General features: G+C 48.1%; 1 protein-coding gene and 1 long non-coding RNA gene across 4 annotated transcripts in view; both read left to right on the top strand.

Annotated features, from left to right (window-relative positions):
• The window catches only part of LOC137439202 (coiled-coil and C2 domain-containing protein 1A), a 145,124-nt gene that overhangs the window by 11,430 nt on the left and 112,194 nt on the right, over positions 1–21,500 (top strand). For all 3 annotated transcript variants that reach the window (XM_068134937.2, XM_068134943.2, XM_068134955.2), the window contains 4 exons: positions 1,745–1,882; positions 1,972–2,290; positions 13,474–13,583; positions 13,734–13,809. In XM_068134937.2, the coding sequence (XP_067991038.2) occupies positions 1,745–1,882; positions 1,972–2,290; positions 13,474–13,583; positions 13,734–13,809 (643 nt within the window). The remainder of the gene's footprint in view (positions 1–1,744; positions 1,883–1,971; positions 2,291–13,473; positions 13,584–13,733; positions 13,810–21,500) is intronic.
• On the top strand, positions 2,739–2,951 carry LOC144888814 (uncharacterized). Its single transcript, XR_013621344.1, has 2 exons — positions 2,739–2,802; positions 2,910–2,951. It is a non-coding gene; the product is annotated as an uncharacterized LOC144888814 (long non-coding RNA).

Here is a 21,500-nt window from a genome sequence, read left to right as displayed (position 1 = left end):
TAAAAGTACTTTGCAATAACGTTTGGGCGTCTGAGTGGACGATTGGCAAAGTGGTTATCTCGGTGGTGGCTGAATGGTGGTGGGAGTGCTGCTGTGGCTGTGGTGGCAGTTTGGTTCTGGCACGCAGTTTCAAACGGAGCTTTGGCGCACAGCATGCAAATGAGGGAGCATGTGAAGGAGTGTCACGCAAAGTCCAATGTGGCGAGAGAGAGACAGACAGACAGTGTGAGTTTGGCTTTAAAATTAAGATAGATGGGGGGGGGGGGGTCGGGGGGGGGGAATGGAGAAAAAAGAAAAAGCCTAACTGATCCCTCAACGCATATCCCCTTTGAAACCCATTAGACAAAAGAGAGGCTTGTCTGGAACATTTAATAATGAAATAACTAAATCGGGAACCTATACAATATACATTGTGTGCCATTGCTGTGGGGCGACGGTTTGCAGAACAATATTAAGTTTGATTTGAAAGCATCATGAAATAAGGTCAGGTGGAATCAAAATGTGAATACTTTTGCAGGCCATTGTAACTCTTCTTATTTGTGATTGAGAACATGATAAAGACCTCGCAAAGCTAGTGGAGGATTGATCGAATTTTACTCATCCAATTATACACGGCTGCTGGCTGTCTCCACGAGTGCTTCAGATCCTGCGCACTAATGGAAAATATTTAGGGGGTGCTTCAAACCCTTTGAGAAAATCCAATATATAATGCAGTTAATACAATCTGTTCAGCCAAAAACTCTGCTCAACAATGAAAACGCATGCTTTTTATAATACTAGCAGATATACCCATCAAGGACAAGCGGTATGGTTTGGGATTTGATAGGTGGGGATGGCCATAGAACAACAACCATATGAAGAATGGAATAAATGGATACAACGATGAACCGTTTATGTTTTGTATCCCATTGATAGGCTGGATCTGCATCTGACCTTGACCAAAACCTAATCAGCTTGTTCTTGTCACCTACCTAAATCATCCACCAAGTTTTGTCATAATCTGTCCATAACATTTTGAGATATCATGCTTTATATCGTTTTTATCCCAATCTAAATGGTGAAAAATCACTAACATTTCTCGTATCTGTATGTGGATCTTCAGAAAAATCGAATCGATTCGTCCTTGTCACACACCCAACTTGTACACCAAGTTTTGTCCGAATCCATGCATAACTTTTTGAGATATCCTGCTCACAAACCGACAAACAAACAGACTGGGATGAAAACATAACATCTGTCCACCTTCAGAGACTGAGCTAACAATGAGTTTAGTAATTAAATTTGAGGTTTTAAAGTGTTTTGATGCCGGAGAACGAGTGGTTGATATCGAGAGAGCGCATGAATTGCAGCTGAGTGAATTTTCCAATGATTTCTGCGGAGCTGGCAATGTCTTACTTTTGAGGGTCTATGGTTGGCTGTCACATGCATGTGTATGTATGTCACATACATTTCACAGTAGACTCATAAAGGTAAGAAATGTAAGTTTGTAGAGAATTATATCGTTTATTTAAAGGGAAAATAAAGTTAAAACTCGAGCAAAGATCATATAGCTTTGGCTCTTGTAGGGTTTGTTCCACCTTTAAACCACCATCGTATGAGGGCTATGGAAAATGTAGGGATTCACGGGTATCATGCGGAAGGAAGCTGATGGATCAGTACAAACATCTTGTAGACCTGAAGTTTGTGTGTTTCGAGAGTTTGAAGCAGAGGTGCTCATACTTGTCGACATTTTTTCCCATTTAAGGAATCGAGTGAGAAGCGAGGAAGTGTCAGCATTGTTTCTGTCATCGACGAGAGGGTGGTGATGTATGAAAAGGCTGTGGTCTTAGCGCAAGAAGCTGGAGAGATCTCCAAGAAGAGACGCTATGAGAGAGGCCTTAAGGTACATTAGCACTTTCTCGTAATCTGCATACTCTCTGACTTTGCTGACTATTATGACAATTGTGCAGTTTATTTCATTTTCACCATTAGACGCTAAAGACCATGCAAAAAGCCACTCAGCAGGGCAAGCCCATTGCTGAGGCCGACATCCCTCCAGCTGTATGGACTGGTGCAGGTGTAAAACCGAGCCCACTCGACGGACCTCCTGCCACCAGTCCCTCGTCACGTGGTTTACTGCCACAGCCGAGCTCCCCGATTGCCACACCAGTGGAACGAAGCAGTCTAGCGGCTCGTTCACCACCTATGCCTCCGGCTCCTCATTCATCACCTTCTGAAACACCACCTCCTTGTCCACCACGTAAAGTGCATGTTGCTGCCAAACAGGAAGAAGTGACCAAAGGAAGTGAAGGTGTGTCCACTGTGATGGTTGATCTTGTAAAAATGTTGAATTAATGAAGATATACAGGAAGTAGAATTAATCCTTCCCAAGATGGCTTTTTTGGAAATCCTGTACTTTTGTATGAATTTAAACAAGGATCTAGCTCCTGATTTGATAAATGTGCAGTGCATGTACCATAGGTTTTCAAAGATGTTTTCCGAGTGTGACCACCATTGAATAACTAAGTAGTTAAAGTACTTTAAGTAGTAGTTTCGTAGTTTAAGTAGCTTTAGTACTTTAAGTAGCTTCAAACAGCAGATTGGAAACAACTTGGCCAGATGATGTTGAAATACAGTTTTCTTTGTTGATTTCTTCCAAAACGTGCACCTCTTCTAAGCTTTTTATGCCTCTGTGGTGAAAATGTAAGTTGAACCCAGGTGTGACGCTCACTTAAACCACTGGGCGGTGTCTATAAGACCTCGGGACGTCCGCGACTCGAGGCCACTCCTGCGACTTTATACAATGACATGTAGAATTGAATGGTACGTACCCACTTATATTCTAGGCTTGCTTGCATTGACTGATATATCCAATCTTTCTCATATGATGCCTTGATCCTGACATATATGTTGCATGGTGTATTTTACAGGATGATGTTACGATCTAATTGAAATTAAACCTATCTATGGGACGAGTTGTGGATTTGGTTGATTTTCACAACACTTAATTTCAATTATGATCTTCGGAAATGGCGGGACACGAGTCTTGCGATGGCCGGATGAACGCAGATCACAGACGAGCGTTCCCGACATTCTCCGCGCTCCTGCGAGGCCCACCTTGGAGAAGAATGACCGGCGGAGGACCCGTCGAGCTAGCTCCAGCTACGGAGCTCCGACTACTCTCGCCGCCGGTCTGCCTCGAAAGGACCGGATGCAATGGGGACCTCGCAAGCCTTTTGCGGGACCGCGTCGTCAAAACGCGAACTGCTCTCCTGAGGCCCGAACGCCGGAGCAGGCATGACGGACTCCGGCAAGACGCCTGGAGAACGATGCTACTGGGCAACGTCCTGCGGCCGAAACCCCGTCGGAACGACGGACCCGCTTGGAGCCGACGGCCCGACCAACTGATTTGCGTGCCTCGGCCCGAGATATGACCACGCGAGTGTTCACGACTCCCTTGACTGTTATGCCGCGCTCGGAAGCACCTCCACGCGCGAATCGCGCGCGCGGCACCCGTCGCGTGCACTACTCTGTGAGGCCTACGATTCCGATCGCTGCTCGGAATCACCTCCTCCTACGCGACGCCGCACGCCGCACCCGTCGCGTGCACTACTCTGTGCCCGACCGATCGCTGCTCGGAAGCACCTCCCCGCGTGAATCGCGCGCGCTGCACCCGTTGCGTGCACTACTCTGTGAGGCCTACGATTCCGATCGCTGCTCAGAATCACCTCCTCCCACGCGACGCCGCACGCTGCACCCGTCGCGTGCACTACTCCGTGAGGCCTACGACTCCGATCGCTGCTCGGAATCACCTCGACGCCGCACGCTGCACCCGTCGCGTGCACTACTCCGTGAGGCCTACGACTCCGATCGCTGCTCGGAATCACCTCCTCCTACGCGAAGCCACGCTGCGCCCAACGCGGGCACCACTCTGCGAGGCCGGCGATTCCAATTGCTGCACGTCGGAATCACCTACGCGCGAATCATATACCATATGTATTCTATGACTAACTATGACTAAAACTCCGGACAAAACACGGCCCGAAAGCTAAACAAACGAGACTCTACTTCAGGGCGTGATATGTATTCGATCCTTTGACCCGAAAGCTAACAAACGAGACGCTACTTCAGGGCGTGATATGTATTCGATCCTTTGACCCGAAAGCTAAACAAACGAGACGCTACTTCAGGGCGTGATATGTATTCGATCCTTTGACCCGAAAGCTAACAAACGAGACGCTACTTCAGGGCGTGATATGTATTCGATCCTTTGACCCGACAGCTAAACAAACGAGACGCTACTTCAGGTCGTGCAGTTTATCGCTGCCAAGCATGCTCGCCCTCTCGACTCGGCGTGCTCGCCCTCTCGACTCGGTGAAGCCGCACTGGTTCAACGGGCCGAGCTCGACTTTTGGTTTCCCTCGTACGCGGTGAGCCCTAGATAATACATTTCACTCGTCGGCCGGGTTCGTATTCCGTACACCAATCTCGAGCCCGCTCGAATGCTGCTGCCCAATGGACGCGAGGCTATAGATTTCGGTGTGCTACTCTACTCCGTCTGGGGATACCGCTCAGCTGGAACTCGCCGTCAAACCCGCCCGCACGCGCCCGAACCAATTGATGACGTCATCGACTAAATCACGCGTTTGCTCTACAGCGCCATTAACTGCTTCCCGCGCTTGCGTCATCAGAGTATGTCTACCTGAGTTCGTCTACCTGGGTACCTCTACAGATAGCAGAAATACTCAATCTGACCGCCCCTGCCCTAAAGTGCGTGTCATAACGTGGCGGCCTTCGAGGGCGACTAGCCAACATCGAGGACTTATGCCGTTAATCGACAAGGCACGGGGCATTTGGGGGTGCACGGTGACCCCCTGACACGGTAACATTGAGCGTTGCGCCCGACTCCCTCGTCTCCTGAGCAAGCCACGTGGGTACCGGCCTGCCGGATCGCCCTTGACTCTGGGCTTGTTGCTTCTAGGACATGTCTTGGCTCGCCTCCACACATTTCGAGACTGCGAGACGCCTCGCCCGGCCGCTGCCTGATTGCGTTCCCTTTGACCCAGACTGTGAAGGTCGCTCGACTTCGGTGCGCGGTGCGCGGCTGTTATCTCACACTTCACAACGGGGGGGGGGGGGGGGGGGGATGGATGAGTGAGGGGGTGAGATGATGGTCCATCCATCCGGGCCATCCTCTTGGATGTCGATCCATCCATCCGGGCCATCCTCTTGGATGTCGATCCATCCATCCGGGCCCCATCCATCCGGGCCATCCTCTTGGATGTCGATCCATCCATCCGGGCCATCCTCTTGGATGTCGATCCATCCATCCGGGCCATGGATGGACCATCATGGATGGCCGATCCATCCGGGACGTTTTCCATTTCTCGACCTCGACGTTTTCTCAATCCCTCCGGGACAATCCCTCCGGGACGGTAGCCGGTATCGCCGCGTAGTCAATAGGACGGGCCATGGATACAATCCCTCCAGGACGTCTCTCGGTAGCCGGTATGGCCGAACGGGCCATGGATGGACAAGCCCGTTCTCTCGGTAGTCGGTATGGCCGAACGGGCCATGGATGGACAATCCATCCGGGACGTTCTCTCGGTAGCCGGTATAGCCGGTGGTATAGCCGAACGGGCCATGGATGGACAATCCATCCGGGACGTTCTCTCGGTAGCTGGTAGCCGGTATAGCCGATCTTCTCCGATCCTCTGAGCGCTGTGCTGCAGGTCGGGAGATTCTGCGCGCTTCGCTGGGAAGGCGCATTTCGGTCGTTTTGTGCGTCGTCGTAATCAGCCATGCCGGTCGTTCGGGCAGCCTTCGGAGGGCACTCGTGGCATACGTTTTGCTTGTAAACCTATTTGCCGGAGCTTGTGAGTACGCTGTACTTACTGTAATGGCCTCCTGTCATGTAATCTTACTTACTGTTACAACTCCTAGGCCGGTACAGACTTACTGTAATTGACTTACACTGTCATGGCCTCCTGTCATGTAATCTTACTTACTGTTACAGCTTACTGTAAAGAGGCTTACTGATTTATACATCTTCCACATCGGCACATCTTCCTGTAATTGTTGCATTGCGACGAATGGACATTCGCTCTTCGACAAGGTACACCTTATGTGCAAGGTACACCTTATGTAATCGAAAAGGTACACCTTATCCAGCACATAGGCCTGTGAGACTAGACTATTGTGACCCACAGGCTCATCGTCTGCCAGTATCGGACATGTTTGCTAACCAGGCTCCCTTCGCCTGATACACCCCTGCCTGAAGCGGTGAGGGCACTGAGGTGCCCCTCCGACACCTGCCTCCAGCGGCTACTCCGAAGCAGGGGACTCCGGATTTGGGGACGTCGTACCTGGTAGTTTCCGAACCTGTGCTGGCAGGGTAATTCGCCACACTGACCTCTACGGATGGACCGACTGACCTGTACTACTGATAATGGATTTGTTTCGTATAGCGCTTTCCAGGAAGCCCTAAAGACGCTTTGACAGTGTGCGAAACATAACACAATGGCGCAAAGACAAGAATCAATAGGAATATTTCTTTGACACCCTCATAATGATATAATGACTTCCTCTACCCATTAACGCTGACGCGCGCTCGCTTCCTGCCTAGTGGCAGCATAGTTCTAACGGCGGGGAGAATGTGGTGAAAATGTAAGTTGAACCCAGGTGTGACGCTCACTTAAACCACTGGGCGGTGTCTATAAGACCTCGGGACGTCCGCGACTCGAGGCCACTCCTGCGACTTTATACAATGACATGTAGAATTGAATGGTACATACCCACTTATATTCTAGGCTTGCTTGCATTGACTGATATATCCAATCTTTCTCATATGATGCCTTGATCCTGACATATATGTTGCATGGTGTATTTTACAGGATGATGTTACGATCTAATTGAAATTAAACCTATCTATGGGACGAGTTGTGGATTTGGTTGATTTTCACAACAGCCTCTGCCGACTGGTATTATGTTTTTGGGTTGTCTGTCCGGCTGTCCCTCCGTCCATCCGTATGTGATATGTTTTCGTTACTGCATTCTGAAAGGCTGAAGGATTTAAATCAAATTTGGTGCAGGTATGTAGAATGAGGAAAAGATGAACTGATTAGATTTTGCTGTCACGAGGTCAAAGGCCAGATGTCATTTGAGGTAAAAATCCTGTTACCGCGATATCTTGTGAATCAGTAATGGGATTTTGACCAATACAAGTATGGATTCTGATGCAAAGATGAACTGATTTAATTTTGGGGTCAAGAGGTCAGAGCCTGCAATAGCTTTTCATTACCAACCTAAGAACCGCTGAAGGGAACAAAGTCAAATTTGGTACAAGTATGTGTCATGACTCATGATGCAAAGATGAACTCGTTAGATTATATGGTCAATAGATCAAAGGTCAAAAGTCCCATTAGGTAAAAATTCTGTTGCCGATGTAACTTGTGAACCAGATTGGATTTTGACCAAACTTTGGTTCCAGATTTGTGGACTTGTGAACCAGATTTTTGGTCTAAGTATATTGTTACGGCCCGGGGTTCGGGTCTACTATGAGGAGGTTAACCTCCGTTCCCTCCTGAACTTACCGGACCTATGGCTGCCACGCACGAATAACTTCGTACTTCGGCAGGTTGTGAACCAGAAATTACGAATGCCAATTGGTCCGTCACGCGATAGCAGGGTCCAATTGTCTAACACCGTTTACCTGTACCACGTGACAGTTTCAATTGGGGAACGTAGCATATGTACCCTCCGGCGGTGTACCACTTTCTTTTGTTCCTGGATGGAATTTTAGCTGGCCGTGCAACCGTTGGTACCCGCCGGGTTCATGCTAATTTTGTTACGGACGATCGCTACTCTGGGTGCGAGCAATGGCAGACCAATGGAAGAAAAGACATTCATGTACAGAGAGAAAGGAAACGTTTAACGATTTGATTTATTTACAAATATTTCCAGTGCAACTTATCGATAGGAAAGCAAAAGGGACAAGAAGCAGAAACTTAGCTTATCCTACACCTTATTATGATCACTACAAATAAACATGACATGGGCCCAGCACACATTCATGGGGGAGTGGGAGGGGAAAACGAACGTTGGAAACCTGTTAGCACAAAGGCCACGATTTTCCAGATGCCTCCCCTCACGACGGCCTTTGTCTTGACCTCACCAACGAACACCAAGCCGGCAAATGGTAGTCCCCAACACGAGCAGGTAAAGGTGATCCCAACACGAGCAGGTAAAGGTGATTCCCAGCAAGAACACGAGCAGGTAGTCCCAACACGAACAAGGGCAGGCACCATGTACGTGCAGAAAGAGTCCAGGTCATGCACACGTGCAAGGATGAAACCGGACAAGCGAGTGAATCACGTGCAAGGCAAGGTGAACAATGTCCCGGCCGAAGAGAGAGGCCAAAAACACGAATACAGCCAATGGAATCCAAGGCGAAGAGCAATGCAGGCATGCACTGAGGCCTGTGAGATGGTCCGACCAAGAAAGGAGCACACGTGTACTGCCAACAGAGTCCAAAAGCCAAGTGAGAGTAATGCAGGCACGTGCTAGGTGAAACTGGCAGAGAGAGAGAGAGGAGAGAGAGAGGAACACGTGTGTAAGGCCTTTTGTCCAGCCCTTGCCAGGGGTGGGGGGGGGGGGGGGGGGGAGTGCTGTTCGAGGGTGTCCTGGATCCCGAATTGGTGGAGGCCGTACTCTGCCCCCACTAGCTCTCTCGAAGGGACTCAGGCCCTGATTGGTGCAAATTCCAATGGTCTTTGGTCTGTCTTCTGTCCTTCAAGACTTTAAATCAATCTGGATGCAATCTTTGTGCATCTGCCTGGTTTATTATCCCTTTATGAGTGGAGGGCGTGTCTTTCCCTTCCCCAACGCATAGACATACGAACCCAAAATAAGGGGAAGGGGTTAAGATAATGTTCTGCTATGAAATAACTATTCTAAGGTACCTGTATGGTGGTTGCCATTACTTCTTAGCTGTTTCCCAAAACTGCAACAATATATTATGATGAAAAGATGAACTGATGAGATTTCTGCATCAACGGTCAGAGGTCATGTCTTGTAAAAATGTGATACTTGAGAACAGCTGTAGGGATTTGAATCGAACTTGGTAAAGTGTATATAATGTTGTAATAATGTGGATGGAGGCATATCAGTCGACGTCATGACAATAATCTATCAAATAGCATTGAACATTGAACATATCAGACATTAGGTACAACATATCAGAGCACAACAACAACAAACACAACAGGCATTTTAAGGCCACTTTCCCTGCTAGAGCGGGGGTTAGCCTTGCGGGCTCCATGACAATCTTCTCCATTTTGCCCGATTTTCTGCATCTCCCCTTGTTAACCCCCTTGCTTGCATTTCTTCTTCCAGCACCTTCAGCCAAGTCTTTCTCGGTCTTCCCCGTCCTCTACTTCCTTCTACATTCATTTCCATCACTCTTCTCAACCAGTCACCTTCATCCTTCCGCAACACATGACCAAACCATCTCAACCTGTTTCTCTTCACAGCATCCGTCACAGGCTCTATTCCCATCATCTTTCACAATTCGTCATTTGTCTTCCTCTCTCTCAACGATACTCTGCACATCCACCGAACCATTCGCATTTCCACCCTTTCCAGCCTTCGTTGCTGCTCTACATTCATGACCCATGTCTCGCTCCCATAAATCATAACACTTCTCATACATGCAGCATACACCTTTCCCTTCAGCCTCAACGACACTCCTCTCCTCGTCAGCATGCCACTCAGTTCCCGAAACTTCTTTCATGCACGTCACTCCAGCAACCGTTGCCGAGTCTGATCCACCTTCTCCATTCAGCATGCCTCCTAGGTAGCAAAATGTTTTCACACCTTCCAGCTTCACGCCGTCTCCAAGATCCAACTCAGCATTTCCTCCATCTGCAGCTCCCTCTGTGCACACCTTACACTTGAATGTAGCTGCCACACTGGTTAATGACCCTCTCAAATCACTACATTTTTGATGAACCCACTCAGCGCACATTGTACATTGAATGGAGTTCACTCCGACACCCTTCCTGCACACAGCACACGGCCACTTCCAAGTTCTTGCCACCTCACCACATGCTTTACCACTTGCCATCACCTTCGTTTTCCCGATATTCACCTTCAGACCTTTTGTCTCCATACATTCCTTCCACTTGTTCATCTTCTCCTTCAGTCCATCCATACTTTCCGCAATCAACACCAGATCACCTTCATACAACAACTCCCACGGTAAACCCTCCTTTGCATTCCGAGCCAGCACCTCCATCACAGCTACAAATACTAGTGGACTTAGTACTGACCACTGATGCACTCCCACCTTCACCTCAAACTCACCACTGTTCCCGTCCTTCGTCCTTACAGCTGTGCACGCTCTCGTACATTGCCATCACTACTCTGATCAACCATTCCTCCACTCCTAACTTCCTCAATGCCCATGTCACTACTTCACGTGGAACCCTATCGAATGCTTTCTCCAGATTAACAAACCCAAGAAACAACTTCTTCCTCTTTTCCATGTACTTCTCCTGCAACTGCCTTACAATAAAAAGCGCGTTTGTCATTCCTCTTCCTGGCATAAATCCAAACTGCATTTTGTCGATCTTCACTTTCTTCCTTATCCTCCTCTCCAACACCCTTTCCAATAGCTTCATTCCATGCTCCAATAACTTTATCGCTCGATACGAGCCACAGTCCAGAGGATCACCTTTCCCCTTGTATGGAGGGACGAGAGTACTCGGTTCCCAATCCACTGGAATGCGGCCTTCTTTCACCACCAGATTACAGATCACTGTCATTATCTTCACACCCCAACTTCCTGCTGCCTTCAACATATCTCCCACAACTTGCCTTTCTACTCTTCATTGCTTTTATCGCTTCCTCAACTTCCTTCTCAGTTATCTTCTCTGCCGGTCCTAAAACTGGGTGACTCGATGTTTCTGTCCCATTAATTCTCTGCATTCAACAGCATTTCCATATATCTCTTCCATCTTCCTTTAATTCCATCTGGGTCCACAACGGTTTGTCCCACTTCATCCTTCAAGCAACTCACCCCCATCACATCGCACCTCTTTCGCTATCTGCTTTGCAATCCTGAATACCGCTCTCTGACCCTCTTCTGAATCCAAGCGTTCTCCGAACATTTTCCTACATGCCTCCTGTGCCTTTGCTGCCTCTTTCTTTGCAGCCTTCTTGGCTGCCTTATAACTTTCATGCTCTGCCTTTTCTGCCCCCGTACCCTTCGCCTTCTGCCACTCCTTGAACTCCTTCCTCTTCTCGTCAGTCCTCTTTCCAACTTCATCATCCCACCACCATGTTTCCGAGTGCCTCGGTGGTCCTTTTGTCCATCCACATACCTCACCAACGGCTCCCAACAGACTATCTTTCATTGACATCCAACCACTTTCAAGCTCAACCACATCATCCTCCACCATACTTAGCCTCTCTTTTAATGCCTCCCTCACTGTCACCTCTTTCAACCCCCACACCTTCATTCTCGGTTGGTTCTTCACCTGCCGAGCTCTCCTCACACCTTTCACCCTTATGTCACAGACGACCAAGTGATGCTGTGAAACAGCCTCCTCCCCCGGGATCACCTTTGTGTCCCGGAGGTGCCCCCTATCTCGCCTACGCACCATCAGGTAGTCAACGGTTGTCATCGATCCACCTGACGTGTATGTAACAAGCTTATTATCCTCTTTCTGGAACTGAGTATTACAAATCAACAAACCAGCTCCATCAGCAAACTCCAAAATCCTTTCACCATCTCCATTTCTCACACCATATCCGCAACCCCCATGAACTCCCTCCAAACCGTCTCTACTCCTTCCCACATGTCCATTCAGGTCTCCTACCACAACAACTTCATCATCTTTCACGTTTTCCATCAACTTCACTATCGCACATCAGAAATCGTCCCTCTGTTCATCGCTCCGACCGACCTGTGGAGCATATCATGAGATGACGTTCACCAAGAGCTTTCCAATCATCATTTTCACCATCATCAACCTTTCACTCACTCTAGTCACACTCACCACACTGTCTACAAACTCCTCAGAAAACAGGACACCAACACCATGCACACCCTCTGGGCACCCTTGCCACACAAACTTGTATTTCTGTCCCTGCCTACCCTTCACCATTCTCACACCACTTCCCTTCCATCTCGTCTCCTGCACACAACATATGTCCACTCTTCTTCTGACCAATACTTCCACCATTTCTCCTGATGTCCCTGTCATTGTCCCTACATTCCATGTCCCAAACCTCAGAAACCGATCTCCATGTGGGGCATCAGACGTTTCGTCGTCATAAATGGAGTGATTTCCAACCTTGCCAGCTCAATGGAATGAGTTTTGACGAGAGGGGGTGAGGACCCCACGTGGTACTTCGTGTAACCTGCCCATATGTAAATGTAATTGGCATGGTTCCCTTTTTGAGGCAATGTTTTATGGCCGGATGCCCTTCCTGACGCCAACCCTTTTAGTCGCCTCTTACGACACGCAGGGATACGGTGTACCTATTCTAAACCAGGGTACACACGGGTGCACAACATATCAGAGCGTTGTACAATAATCAATCAATTAATTGTACAACGCTACTCCCATTTCCGTCTCGATGTGCTACATGGCGGCATCTCCCCAGTAATGTTGCGCGCTGGATGATATGTTATTTATTTATTTGGCACGGGGGCATTGTACTTTGAATGTAGCTCTACATGCTTTTGTTTTTATTTATATATATTTTTCCACATTTTTTTTTTGTTTTCTATGCCATTACTTATGCGATCGTCATAGCAATTGGGGGTGTTTTTGGATTTTATTTACATGTATTTATTTTCACAGTATTAAGGGTCATCGTGGAGCTGCCACACAATACATCTCACATATATGGATATATCGATGAATACACGAGACAACACAAGACTGTTTGATGAGACAAACAGCCACTGAGCTTGGAGGAAGCGCTGGCACTTCCCAGGGCACTCTGGGTATCAACGACGTCACAGTAATGGTGCCGCCTTTCTCACCGCACTCAGCCGGGCTTTTCCTAAGGAGGAATTTCGTCCTTCCCATGGATGCCAATCTATTGAGGTTGTCCACGATCTTAAACTTTTAAATGCAGAACATCAAGCAAGGAAGCAGCACGTACCATTTGTTAAGTCTTTGATATGACTGGGCCAATGTGTGAACCACAGACCTCACAGACTCAGAACGGACACTCTAACCATTACACCGTGTTTTATTTACAAAAATTTTTTTTCTAAAAACTACCAATTGATGTGTTGAATTATTTAATCATTTCAATTTTTTACATCTCTTATGTTCTGATTTCGAAGGTATGTTTTTGTCCAGCCTGTGGATTTGGTTTTTGCTGAACCCCTCAAGTGTTTCTGTTCTGTGGTACTCGCTCTTGATGGGAGTTCTAACCTTAATGTTCTGAAATTCTGATGTGTGTGTGTGTGTATAGATGTGAAGGTTGTCTGCACAAAAAGGATGAATGAATATCACTCCGCAGCTGTTGCTGCAAAGTGTCAGGGAGATCTAAAAGCTGCTCGTGATTACCTCGCCATCAGCAAGGTTAGGCTTCATTAACCGTGTTTCTCTATGTTTGATGGAAAAGTAATGCTGCATTTGCAGATTGTAATTGGAAGTGCTATCTCAGGTTATGGAAGATGATTGTTATTCATTATAGTAATGCTTTCTAACTCCTCTTTTCCACGGAGACAGCAGTTTGAAGCAGTGCTTGCGGCATTGGAACGCGGTGACACAGTTGATCTCAACAATATGCCCCCACCGCCACCCAGTATGTACATCTCTGTTTAAGATTCCTTCGCAACTGTCTTTGTGTTGATTTTAGTTCTTTCCTTGAAACATCAGATTTAAACCTTTTAAGAGCTGGTACTGCATAACAATTATCCAAAGGCAAGGATTTAACTTTGCATATGCGTCATATTTCCACTGAGAATCAACTTTGCACATTTTAAAACCTTAAAATTGTGAAGCATAGTTGAGCAGCAGAAGTCATATTTATCTATCTTGTCTATCTGTCTATCCTATCTCTCTGTCCTATCTGTCTTTCCTATCCGTATAGTCTATCCTATCTGTCGATCCCATCTGTCGATCCCATCTGTCGATCCCATCTGTCGATCCCATCTGTCTATCCCATCTGTCTATCCCATCTGTCTATCCCATCTGTCTATCCCATCTGTCTATCCCATCTGTCTATCCCATCTGTCTATCCCATCTGTCTATCCCATCTGTCTATCCCATCTGTCTATCCCATCTGTCTATCCCATCTGTCTATCCCATCTGTCTATCCCATCTGTCTATCCCATCTGTCTATCCCATCTGTCTATCCCATCTGTCTATCCCATCTGTCTATCCCATCTGTCTATCCCATCTGTCTGTCCCATCTGTCGGTCCCATCTGTCTATCCCATCTGTCTGTCCTGTTTGTCCTATCTGTCTGTCCTGTTTGTCCTATCTGTCTGTCCTATCTGTCTGTCCTATCTGTCTGTCCTATCTGTCTGTCCTATCTGTCTGTCCTATCTGTCCTATCTGTCTGTCCTATCTGTCCTATCTGTCTGTCCTATCTGTCCTATCTGTCTGTCCCTATCTGTCTGTCCCTATCTGTCTGTCTGTCTGTCTCTGTCTGTCCCTATCTGTCTGTCTGTCCCTATCTGTCTGTCTGTCCCTATCTGTCTGTCTGTCCCTATCTGTCTGTCTGTCCCTATCTGTCTGTCTGTCCCTATCTGTCTGTCTGTCCCTATCTGTCTGTCTGTCCCTATCTGTCTGTCTGTCCCTATCTGTCTGTCTGTCCCTATCTGTCTGTCTGTCCCTATCTGTCTGTCTGTCCCTATCTGTCTGTCTGTCCCTATCTGTCTGTCTGTCCCTATCTGTCTGTCTGTCCCTATCTATCTGTCTGTCTGTCCCTATCTATCTGTCTGTCTGTCCCTATCTGTCTGTCTGTCCCTATCTGTCTGTCTGTCCCTATCTGTCTGTCTGTCCCTATCTGTCTGTCTGTCCCTATCTGTCTGTCTGTCCCTATCTGTCTGTCTGTCCCTATCTGTCTGTCTGTCCCTATCTGTCTGTCTGTCCCTATCTGTCTGTCTGTCCCTATCTGTCTGTCTGTCCCTATCTGTCTGTCTGTCCCTATCTGTCTGTCTGTCCCTATCTGTCTGTCTGTCCCTATCTGTCTGTCTGTCCCTATCTGTCTGTCTGTCCCTATCTGTCTGTCTGTCCCTATCTGTCTGTCTGTCCCTATCTGTCTGTCTGTCCCTATCTGTCTGTCTGTCCCTATCTGTCTATCTATTCTATATGTCTATTCTATATAATCTGTCCTATCTGTCTATCCTATCTAGCTACTCTATCCATCTATCTATCTATCGATCTTATGTATATATTTATTTGTGCCCCCTACCCCCCTACCCTTCTCTCCCCCCCCCCCCCCCCCACCATGTAGAAATCACGTTTTTTGATGGACATAAAACCATAAAACTTTTTTAAACGCCAAAACGGTACGTGCAATTTTCGCAAATTTGATATCAAAACTCGCGTGAGGCTCCAGAGAAAATCAAGTCGTGAAAGGAAATTTTCTGATCAGAAAATTTTGGAAGACATCATCAGATGGAAGGCAGATGGGGGGGGGGGGGGGGGAATTTGCCCCTCTCTCCCACCCTCCCAGATAGGGTTAAATTGTTTCATTTGAAGCCTGGTGTTGGCTTAGCGGTTCGGGTGCTGGCTTGGGATCCTAGGATCCTGGGTTTGAATCCCGGTTGATCGCTGAATTAACGCCAGGGTGGTTGACTCAGCTTGTCATCCTTCCGAGGTCGGCAAATTCACAGCATCAAAATTCACCACAAATTCACCCCAGATCCACTTTTTTGAAATTCCAACTTCTTTCCTGGATGTCCTTGCAGTGTCCATATGTTTTATACTTCTCCCACCTCTCCCCAAGCCCTCTTCCTCCCACAGTTCTCTCGATGTCCCTGCTCTCAAATGTTGTGTTTGTGTCCTTCCCTCTCTCCCCATCTTGTCTACCGCTCCCCTTATTTTGTGTTTTATGTGTCGGTTTGACTTTTTGTGTGGTTAATGTTAGATCTTTCACGAGCCTCGATCTTGTATACAAAAAATAAAAAAATAAAAAAATTGAGTACCAGTTCACTAGTAATTCCCTGTGTGTCGGAAGAGGCGACTAACAGGTTTGGCGGCAGGAAGGGCATCTGGCCGTAAAACTTTGCTCCAAAAAGGGGACCAAGGTGCCCAAAAAAGGCCAACCCCCGCTCTGTGGGGAAAAATGGCCTCTAACAGTGGTTTTTCTTCTTTTTCTGAAGGCTTGTGTTTATTACCCTCACCTGAGGAGAGGGTATTGAATTTGAGTCACTTTGTCTGTCTGTCTGTCTGTTTGTTTGTCCGCACAGAATAAATATGATTTTCTCAGCAACCGTTGGTCCGATTGACAGGAAATTTTCACCATAGGTGCAACTCCACCTGTATAATTTTTTAATCACAATTATGACGTCATAGGTCACGTGGTATGGGTGCCATCTTGGAAAAACTGAAAAACGTTGCACCTCTATATCTCCGAAAGCACTGAATAGAAAAAATTGAGACATGGCTCATTGTAAACAACTCTCCATGGGGAAAAACATATTGTCGCGCAACCGCCGAAATTAATATCTGGCGTGATTGCCGATCACGAGGCTTTAACTCCGAGGCGGAAGCTCAATGGCGGATTCCAAAATCTAAAACACCTAAGCGCGCGGAATGGAGGGAAACAGCGCAAGTACCCGCAGCCTTATCTATCAAATCAATCAGGTGGTAAACTGCGTTCAAGTATGTACAGAAAATAATGCAAGGGTTTATTCAGGAAAAGGGCAAGGACAGGAAAAACGCGTGCCGGTAATAAAATAAGGTAGCTAAATCGGGATCCCGCACACAACAGATATCAAACACGAGACGAAGGAGATGAATTAAAGAAAGAAACACGTCTTGTAAAACCACTTTTTTGAAATACCAACTTCTGTCCTGGAAGTCCTTGGTGTCCTTGTGTTTTATATTTCTCCCACCCCCCCCCCCCTTTCCCACGCCTCCTCCCCCCAAGCCCTCTCCCTCCCACAAATCTCCCTGCTCTCAAATGTTGTGTTTGTGTGCTTCTCCTTCTCTCCCCATCTTGTCTTCCGCTCCCTCTTTTTATATATTTTGTTTGTCTGGTTGATTTGTTTGTGAAATAAATGTTAGCTCTTTCACGAGCCTCGATTCAGTATACATACAAAAAAAAAAAAAAAAAAAAACCGAGACTTGAAATGCCCCTCCCAGGCAAACGCAAGGGAGGGTTTCGGGACAAGTCTCACACGTACCTAAATACCTGTGCCGCCGCGGAAGCGGGGAATCAAGCCTCGCACGAGTCACGTGCAATTTGGGTACACCGAGCGGATTGCATACAACGTGGTCCGTGCAGTTACCGTTAGTATTGGAACCCGATTCGAGCGGTTCTATTCGTACCATGCTTAGTCAGTGATGGAAAACACGAGATGGTCGAATAAAGGAAGAACACGATTTAATTATTATCTACACATGTATGTACAAGTCGGTAGAAAGCAGAGAGACACAGAGCAGCCTTAAGCAGTCTTATATTAACCCCAGACACGGGCCCGATCACACTCGCAAAGGGGAAATGCAGGCAGGATGTTCACGCGCTGCCTTGGTCGTCCAGGAACGGCTTCGCCCAGCGTAGCTCTCCATGGTCACAGTACGTCCCGCGATGAAGGCAAGCAGGTGGTGTAAGGGATCTCTGTAGCGTGTCTCTCAAACAAAGGGCAGATGAGGCAGGAGGGAAATGTTCGCGTCTCTCGCCGGCTTGACGGTTTTCCCCAGCGCGTTTAGTTGCCGGCGCGCTATCACTCACGTAACCCAATAGAGGCTCGGCCTCAAGCTCAACCGAGCGTCCAATTTGGTAAGAGCGCTTATAACTTCGTTCATGCGCGTCTTCTCTCTTGTACAACACTCAACTCTGACAGGACTTAGTCAAGTGCCTCCCTTCGCAGAACTGCTCACTCACAGGACTTTAATAACTTGCAAGCTCACCCCTTCGCAGAACTGCTAACTGACCCGACTGCTGGTGGGGGCTTCGCCCAACGGGTTTTATTGCCACGCCCTTAGCCCTCTCGAATGTTCCAACCACACCCTGTGACGCTTTGCCACAGCCACTCCCTTCGAGCCCTGATTGGCGGCTCGCTCTTACCGTCAGCTTCTCCGCCGCCCTCATTCAGTCTTGCCTCGATTTGCCAGGCCTGCCTCGTGTTAATTCGCGCCAAAAGGCCAAAGGTGGTATAAGGAGGCGTAAGGCGGCAGAAGGCAATAGAGGCGGCATAAGGCAATGGAGGCGGCATAAGGCAATGGAGGCGGCATAAGGCAATGGAGGCGGCATAAGGCAATGGAGGCGGCATAAGGCAATGGAGGCGGCATAAGGCAATGGAGGCGGCATAAGGCAATGGAGGCGGCATAAGGCAATGGAGGCGGCATAAGGCAATGGAGGCGGCATAAGGCAATGGAGGCGGCATAAGGCAATGGAGGACCCTACTCTCATTATTCTACTCAACGCAAAACGAACACAGGAAAAGGACTATTCTCACACATACTAAGAAATAACTGAACTATCGCGAGGCTACATGTTGTAGTGTGACTAAACTATGAGGGGGAAATTTGACCTTTATTGTACAAACTCAAAACCGCAACACTACCCCTCTCCCTCATCAGACTTGTCCCCAAGTCGAACCCAACAATAATGGAACGACCGGTTTTGAGAATGATCTGGAAAATTACTTTTACTTTTACATGTGACATATAGATGTGGTTCCCCCTAACATTTACTCTAACCCGTGGGTGCGACAGTTTTACAACACTAAATATGTCCCCCCCTATTGCGTTGAGTAGCTAATCTAACAGAATCACGCCCACAATTAACCGAATCCGGAATTTGTCAAACTAAACACATAGCTGGTGGGCAGCATTTTATATACAAGCACAAAAAAACTTACTCTTATTTACAATTCTATGACCCAGGACCTGTCCTTTTTGAAAGAGAAGATTGGAGGGGAGAGAAAGCACAGCAAAGCACAAAACACACTCATAAATTCATATTTGCTGCTTGCTTCTTGCTTCTTGCATCTTGCTTCTTGCTTCTTCTGTGTGCATACATCAAACCGGCTAGCCCCCGGACCGGCATACAGGCCATTCCTGCTCTTCAGGGCTAACTAAACTTACAAATCTTCTCGTTCCTAGCACACCATAATAAAAATGCACAACAAAATGCTTCATTTTATTTCATTGCCAAGCAGGGCCAACCTTGTGTGGTCCGACTGCGTGACATTCATGCCACTCAAAACAAGTGGTCTGAAGATGCAAGGTGAATTTGCAGCAAGGTGCTGCACAGCAGAGGTGCAAGGCCACAACACTTGTGGTCCATGAGTGTATGTGGTGCAGCGAGTGTTTGTGGCAGCAAAGTGCTGCACAGGTGCAGCAAAGTTACAATAAAAGGATCCGGCAGCAAATTCTGCGCTGTTCAGCTGCACAGATGTAGCAGGGTGCAGAAAGATGCTGCACAGGTCGATGGTGCTGCACAGTTCCACCTCCAAAATGGTCCGGGGGTGGGGGGAGAGACAAAGCGCGACCAGCAAAGCGGAAAGGGCGCAAAGGTACACAGCAACACAAGGTAATGCAGCATGAGGGGCGCGGAAGAGCGAGCAGAACAGGCTCGTCCCTATCCGTCCGTACCCCCCAACGTCGGCTTACACTACTCTAGCCCTTCCTTGTATTTACAAATTCGTCTCTACGTCTTGTCTCCCACATACCCCTCTAATCCAAATTCGTCTCCCAGTCCCTCCCAGGAAGGAAGGATTGGAACAAACACAATGTCCCATTACGTCATGATGCGTCTTTACCACTCAACAGTTCACTTGGTCTTGGTGTGAAGCTTCGTCCTCCTTGGTGAATGGCGGTGGATGGCGCGAAGGGATTTCTCTCATCCTAACTACACTAATGACATTAACTCTTAAACTACCCGGGGTCGTACCCTGCCAATCGGCCATCTTTAAACTATGTGGTTCTAAAAACCGAATTCCCATTGTCCACCCTGTGATGCTCTTCAAAATTTTGGTCTCACTCCCACAAATTTTCATACTGTGCCCTCCCTTGCACAATTTCGGGCCTGGGTCGTGTGGCTCCACTAGCAGGTCCAACTACCTGCGCACCTTCGCCACAGAAGTCGCCACCCGAGCTTACCTGCCCCTGCGACTACCTAAATTGGGGAAGGCCCCTCCTGGCACTTTACCCCCTGATGCCCACCTTGGCATTGGGCAACCCGGGTCCTTCCTTTGGATCCTCGGGTCCCACTCAACAACTCACAACTACCCTAACTGGTTCCCAGAGCCCACCTGCGGCCTCACCTGGCCGACAAATTACCAGTGGCGTAGTGCCCCAATAACCACACGCACCAATTAAACCACACGCCCAGCCATTCCACAGTCTCACGCACCCTCCAAAGCACTACTTGGCCACCACCTGCACCACAGGTGTCAATATCCATACAAATTTTGCCTACGCCCGCTACCTGGCTTTACACTACCCCCCCCCCCTCCCCCCCGGGCTTTCGCGAATGGGTTCCACTCTTCCCCCATTCAATCCTTTGCACCATGCATTCCACACCTTTTATTCCACACCAAGCATTCCACACCACAAGCATTCCACACCACTTATTCGCACATGTTTTGTCTTGCACACCTTTTTCCATACACCTTTTGTTCTCACCCCTCAAACCAATTCCATTTATTCTCAACAACAATTCCTCACACACACAGAATCATCTATCTAACTGGTTTTCCCCGAACACTCGTGCTTCCTCGTCGTCCCATTACACTATGCACTCCCTTCGTCATTAACAACCATCTAAACTACCTACGTCCCCACTATAGGTACAATGTCACTACTTAACTCTCATGTCTCTACAGTCTGCTAAATCCCTAACAATTATCCTAGCCCTCCCTCGGCTAGCTCCTGTGCCCCGTGGAGGTAACCATGGCTGGCACCTCCATGTGCCTATCACTGCCATCCCCCTAATCTAATGCTCATGGGCCCTGACCATGTGAGGAATGGTTAAACTACCATTCCTCCACGCAGGGTACACTATCCTCATCAGTCCGCTATACTTGAGCCTCACCAAGTGGATGTACATTGTCATGGCTCGGCCTCAAAAGGCCGAGCGATCCATTCGGGTGGTTGGTCGCCTGTATGGGGTGTCCGTCCGGCATTTTCGATCCAAAGGGGGAGGTATGGATGGGCCAAGGTTCAGGGCTCCATCCCTGCGCGGGGCCTCGTGGTCCCACGCACGGTCGGAGCACCACACCCGCCAAGGTGCACGGCTCCGAAATCTCCTACCTCCCCTTGAACCTCGCCGTTCGCCTTTACCGCCACGTCACGGCACCAACCATAGAGGGCG

Source organism: Myxine glutinosa, chromosome 1, assembly GCF_964187855.1.
Source record: "Myxine glutinosa chromosome 1, kmMyxGlut1.1, whole genome shotgun sequence".
NCBI classification, from domain to species: domain Eukaryota; kingdom Metazoa; phylum Chordata; class Myxini; order Myxiniformes; family Myxinidae; genus Myxine; species Myxine glutinosa.
Note: the sequence above shows the minus strand (reverse complement) of the source record. Positions and strands in the feature narration are given on the sequence as shown.